At 44.6% G+C, this 6383-nt stretch overlaps 1 protein-coding gene across 1 annotated transcript in view; it reads right to left on the bottom strand.

The window, feature by feature from the left end:
- STK32B (serine/threonine kinase 32B) overlaps positions 1 to 2521 on the bottom strand; it is a gene marked incomplete at its 5' end in the record, with an annotated part of 24219 nt that extends 21698 nt beyond the window's left edge. Inside the window, 2 exons of the mRNA XM_007462465.1 lie at positions 245 to 370; positions 2405 to 2521. Coding sequence (XP_007462527.1) covers positions 245 to 370; positions 2405 to 2521 — 243 coding nt within the window. The remainder of the gene's footprint in view (positions 1 to 244; positions 371 to 2404) is intronic.
- Positions 2522 to 6383: the final 3862 nt, after the last annotated feature.

Genomic DNA, 6383 nt, shown 5'->3' on the forward strand with positions numbered 1-6383 from the left:
GCAGTGTGTTACAGGCATGGAGCTAAGAAACAGTGCGGCCAGAGGGGACAACTGCAGGCATCTGCGTGTGGACCTCGGAAATCAGGTACAAATCCACCCTGAATCTCAGTGAAACGTGATTCCTCTGGTGCTCAGGTGACCGTGGCCAGCAGGGCCCCCACTGGACAGCTTCTGGCTTCTTCCTGCCCGCCCAGGTGGGGGACCCTGCACAGGGCGGGATGTCGTCGAACAGGACCTCACTCACATTGGGTACGAAGCCGGGCATCAGGGCCTTCTCCCACACCGCGTCCCAGTTCATGTCGGCCAAGTAGGGTGCACTCTGGACTTCACCGAGGCTGGACAGGCGGCTCTTGGGGTCCTTGGTCAGGAGCTGCAGGCAAAGGGCAAATGTGCTCGCTTGGGCAGTGCACCTCACCGAGATTTGTGGGGGAATCCGAAGGCGGAGTGTTGGGAAAATGAAGGTGCCCCTGCTTTCTGTGTTCCATGAATGTCCTGCCCTGTTTGGGCTGCTGTGTTGGAAGCATCACCTACACTCATCTCTTTATAGCCAGGGAGGAACTGAGGGGTCAGGCTGCTGGAAGGTCATCCAGCAATGGGCTCTTTGGACAGGGACTAGATTTTTGCCCGCCGTGCTCCCCTTGGGAACTCGCACCCTGTGACATGCCACCTCTCAATGAGGTCTGCAGAGGCTTCCAATTAAAAATAAAAAGAATTAGCCACCGTGTTTTAGGACTTTCAGCTTGGTAATGGGATGCACAAAAGCATAATAAAATTTCTCCCTGGACAGCTATGAGGTGACCTCTGCAGTCTGATGGAATGGCCTCATTTGTAGCCAAGGGGTCAACTTTAAGCTTCCCTTCAAATGGAGTTTCTGCTAATAAGGGGTGAGGCAGTAAAAGAAAAAAAAAATAGCCGTACAATATTACCTTGCATCCAGAGGGGTTTTCAGCTTTCAAAACACTAGCTTATCTGGTGCAAGGACACTGAGGCTAAAAATGAAAGATGGGGCCCAGCCCTGGGAGGGCCACTCGGTAGCAGTGTGGCCCCGGCTGAGCTGCTGACTGTGCTGTGCATGTTTCCTCCTCCGAAAGTAGGAAGGATAATGGTAACTCTTCCACTTCTGGCTCATGATTCAGATGAGACCCATAGGGGATGGATGAGGACCTGGGACACACCAAGGCAGGATGCCACACCCAGCTGCTGGCAGGTGGGAGCTGGAATCAGGATCCCGCCAGTCGGCTCCCACCTGCCCACTGCAGCGAGTGGGCTACAGTCACACCATGGGAGGGCCACCTGGCAGGGTCCCACCTGCTGATCATGGTGGCCTCTCTCTAGGAACTGTCCCCAAAATGACGGGTATAGATTTAAACAGAGACGCTGCTTCAATGCCCAGCACAGGGCGGCGGTGGAGGGAGTTGGCCACCGTTTAGGGCAGCAGTTAGTTCTCTGACTCCATGGGTGGGTGGGAGGTGGAGGTGTTGGCAGGTGGGTAGAGCTACCAGATGATTCCAATCAGCAGTTGGTTAAGGACCACTGACGTCTAAAACCCAGGGGGTGAATCTCCCCTAAAGCAATTTAACTAATGAGTAATTCCCTAAGTCATCTACAGAGTGTGGAGGGATTAAGAGCTGACATCTGGAGTTCAGAGAGCTTGGATTTAAATCCTCCTCTGCCTCTAACAGCCCTGTGGCAGTGAGTGAATTATCTGCTTTCCCGAGCCTCAGTTTTCCCATCTCTACTATGGGGGCACTAACCCTACTCCTCTCACAGGGCATGTAAGGACTAAATGAGCAGAGCCCCCATATAACATTCTCCCAACCAGTGCTGGCTGACGTCATCATAATTCCTTCATTAAAGGTGACTGGTGCTGACCACATGCAAGGCTGAATGCCAGCCTCAGAAGGAGGATGCCACGACCCACTGCCCATGCTGAACTCGAGCTTATCAGAACACAAACAACAGGGCCCGCCCCACCATTTCTGATTCAGCAGGTCTGTGGGTGGAGCCTGAGAATCCACATTTCCAACAAGCTCCCGGGGGATGCTGGTCCAGGAACCACCTTGGAGAACCACTGCTTTATTCTACTAGCAACAGTTCCCAGGAAAAGTCAGGAGACGTCCAATGTCTTAAAGGTCAGTGAGTTAAAAGACGATTTGTAAAATTTTTAAAGAGCTATATGCATTAAATATTTCCAATTACTAGAAGCTTGTGGAGTGGAGTGAAAAGAGCCTGTGGGCTTTGTTGTCACAGACGTGACTACAAGCCACCCTGTCCAGCGGCTTTGTGATCTTGATGCGGGATGTGTCCCGCCATTCGTTTTCTTATTCCTTAATCTGCTGGTCTGCCTGTTACTGCACTGAGTGCCCAGCTCCCTGGCCAGGCAGGCTGGAGGCTGCCCCCTTACCTTCTTCAGCAGGGCGACCATGCCCTTGCACCACGTGGAGGAGTAGTGGACACGCTCCACCTTGAACATGTTGAGGACCTCATCGATGGGAGTGGCTGAGTGGATTTCATATGGCCTCTGCAACCAAAGGACAACAGGCGGCATCAGAGAGAGAGACCCCACGTGGTTAAAACAGACAAAGAGAACAGACTTGTGGTTGCCAAGAGGGAGGGGGGAGGGGGAGGGATGGAGTACACTACTGATACCATGTATTAAATAGATAACTAATGAGAACCTACACTGTATAACAGGGAACTCTACTCAGTGCTCTGTGGTGACCTAAATGGGAAGGAAATCCAAAAAAGAGGGGACATATATGTATGTATAGCTGATTCACTTTGCTGTACAGTAGAAACTAGCACAACATTGTAACACAATTACACTCCAATAAAAATTTAAAAAAAATAATAAAATAAAATCAGCTCTGCGCCTTTAGCTCCAGGCTCAGCCTTAATCTGTTTGCGTGGTTGTGGAGAAACCCAGGTCCTTCGCCAAGAATACTGGCGCATATTAAGATCCATATTCCATCTGCGTCAGGTAAAGAGTTCTACTGATGCTCGGTTCTCACTCATTGGCCTTAGGATGTCTTGACTCAGAAAACCAAGTGGTCTTTTATAAGGTAAAGTAATTATATGTTCTGCTGGTGAAAGTGATTTTGGCAGCAGGGCACTGGATATACTCATTATAGAGTGCAGGTGCATCTCCATTCCAGGAAACTCAGTTTACAAAAACTGCCAATTTACCGAGAAATGGAAGAAACAGGAAAAGAACTGCAGTAGACCTGTTATTTTATTTTATTTCATTTTTTTTTTTTACATCTTTATTGGAGTATAATTGTTTTACAATGGTGTGTTAGTTTCTGCTTTATAAGAAAGTGAAACAGTTATACATATGTTCCCATATCCCCTCCCTCTTGCGTCTCCCTCCCTCCCACCCTCCCTATCCCACCCCTCTAGGTGGTCACAAAGCACCGAACTGATCTCCCTGTGCTATGCGGCTGCTTCCCACTAGCTATCTATTTTACGTTTGGTAGTGTATATATGTCCATGCCACTCTCTCAATTTGTCACAGCTTACCCTTCCCCCTCCCCGTATCCTCAAGTCCATTCTCTAGTAGGTCTCTGTCTTTATTCCCATCTTACCCCTAGGCTCTTCATGACATTTCTTTTTCTTAGATTCCATATATATGTGTTAGCATACGGTATTTGTCTTTCTCTTTCTGACTTACTTCACTCTGTATGACAGACTCTAGGTCCATCCACCTCACTACAAATAACTCAGTTTTGTTTCTTTTTATGGCTGAGTAATATTCCATTGTATATATGTGCCACATCTTCTTTATCCAATCATCCGATGATGGACACTTAGGTTGCTTCCATCTCCTGGCTATTGTAAATAGAACTGCAATGAACATTTTAGTACATGGCTCTTTTTGAATTATGGTTTTCTCAGGGTATATGCCCAGTAGTGGCATTGCTGGGTCATATGGTAGTTATATTTGTAGTTTTTTAAGGAACCTCCATACTGTTCTCCATAGTGGCTGTACCAATTCACATTCCCACCAGCAGAGCAAGAGTGTTCCCTTTTCTCCACACCCTCTCCAGCATTTATTGCTTCTAGATTTTTTGATGATGGTCATTCTGACTGGTGTGAGATGATATCTCATTGTAGTTTTGATTTGCATTTCTCTAATGATTAATGATGTTGAGCATCCTTTCATGTGTTTGTTGGCAATCTGTACATCTTTGGAGAAATGTCTATTTAGGTCTTCTGCCCATTTTTGGATTGGGTTGTTTGTTTTTTTGTTATTGAGCTGCATGAGCTGCTTGTAAATTTTGGAGATTAATCCTTTGTCAGCTGCTTCATTTGCAAATATTTTCTCCCATTCTGAGGGTTGTCTTTTGGTCTTGTTTAGGGTTTCCTTTGCTGTGCAAAAGCTTTGAAGTTTTATTAGGTCCCATTTGTTTATTTTTGTTTTTATTTCCAGTTCTCTAGGGGGTGGGTCCAAAAGGATCTTGCTGTGATTTATGTCAGAGTGTTCTGCCTATGTTGTCCTCTAAGAGTTTTAGAGTGTCTGGCCTTACATTTAGGTCTTTAGTCCATTTTGAGCTTATTTTTGTGTATGGTGTTAGGGAGTGTTCTAATCTCACACTTTTACATGTACCTGTCCAGTTTTCCCAGCACCACTTATTGAAGAGGCTGTCCTTTCTCCACTGTACATTCCTGCCACCTTTATCAAAGATAAGGTGACCATATGTGCGTGGGTTTATCTCTGGGCTTTCTATCCTGTTCCATTGATCTATATTTCTGTTTTTGTGCCAGTACCATACTGTCTTGATTACTGTAGCTTTGTAGCATAGTCTGAAGTCAGGGAGCCTGATTCCTCCAGCTCCGTTTTTCCTTCTCAAGATTGCTTTGGCTATTCGGGGTCTTTTGTGTTTCCATACAAATCGTGAAATTTTTTGTTCTAGTCCTGTGAAAAAGGCCAGTCGTAGTTTGATTGGGATTCATTGAATCTGTAGATAGCTTTGGGTAGTAGAGTCATTTTCACAATGTTGATTCTTCCAATCCAAGAACGTGGTATATCTCTCCATCTATTTGTACCATCTTTAATTTCTTTCATCAGTCTTATAATTTTCTGCATACAGGTCTTTTGTCTCCTTAGGTAGGTTTATTCCTAGATATTTTATTCTTTTAGTTGCAGTGGTAAATGGGAGTGTTTTCTTGATTTCACTTTCAGATTTTTCATCATTAGTGTATAGGAATGCCAGAGATTTCTGTGCATTAATTTTGTATCCTGCTACTTTACCAAATTCATTGATTAGCTCTAGTAGTTTTCTGGTAGCATCTTTAGGATTCTCTATGTATAGTATCATGTCATCTGCAAACAGTGACAGCTTTACTTCTTCTTTTCCGATTTGGATTCCTTTTATTTCCTTTTCTTCTCTGATTGCTGTGGCTAAAACTTCCAAAACTATGTTGAATAAGAGTGGTGAGAGTGGGCAACCTTGTCTTGTTCCTGACCTTAGTGGAAATGCTTTCAGTTTTTCGCCATTGAGGAGATGTTGGCTGTGGGTTTGTCATATATGGCCTTTATTATGTTGAGGAAAGTTCCCTCTATGCCTACTTTCTGCAGGGTTTTTAATCATAAATCGGTGTCGAATTTTGTCAAAAGCTTTCTCTGCATCTCTTGAGATGATCATATGGTTTTTCTCCTTCAACTTGTTCATATGGTGTATCATGTTGATTGATTTCCGTATATTGAAGAATCCTTGCATTCCTGGAATAAACCCCACTTGATCATGGTGTGTGATCCTTTTAATGTGCTGTTGGATTCTGTTTGCTAGTATTTTGTTGAGGATTTTTGCATCTATGTTCATCAGTGATATTGATCTGTAGTTTTCTTTCTTTGTGACATCCTTGTCTGGTTTGGTATCAGGGTGATGGTGGTCTCATAGAATGAGTTTGGGGGTGTTTCTCCCTCTGCTATATTTTGGAAGAGTTTGAGAAGGATAGGTGTTAGCTCTTCTCTAAATGTTTGATAGAATTCGCTTGTGAAGCCATCTAGTCCTGGGCTTTTGTTTGTTGGAAGATTTTTGTGTGTGTGTGTGTGTGTGTGTGTGTGATACGTGGGCCTCTCACTGTTGTGGCCTCTCCCGTTGTGGAGCACAGGCTCTGTGCATTTCTAAGAATTTGTCCATTTCTTCCAGATTGTCCATTTTATTGGCATAGAGTTGCTTGTAGTAATCCCTCATGATTTTTTGTATTTCTGCAGTGTCAGTTGTTACTTCTCCTTTTTCATTTCTGATTCTATTGATTTGAGTCTTCCCACAGTTTCAATTTCAGTGCTTGATTGGTCTGTTCATATTTTCTATTTCTTCCTGATTCAGTCTTGGCAGGTTGTGCATTTCTAAGAATTTGTCCATTTCTTCCAGGTTGTC

This window comes from Lipotes vexillifer, unplaced genomic scaffold (assembly GCF_000442215.2).
Source record: "Lipotes vexillifer unplaced genomic scaffold, Lipotes_vexillifer_v1.1 scaffold1824, whole genome shotgun sequence".
NCBI classification, from domain to species: domain Eukaryota; kingdom Metazoa; phylum Chordata; class Mammalia; order Artiodactyla; family Lipotidae; genus Lipotes; species Lipotes vexillifer.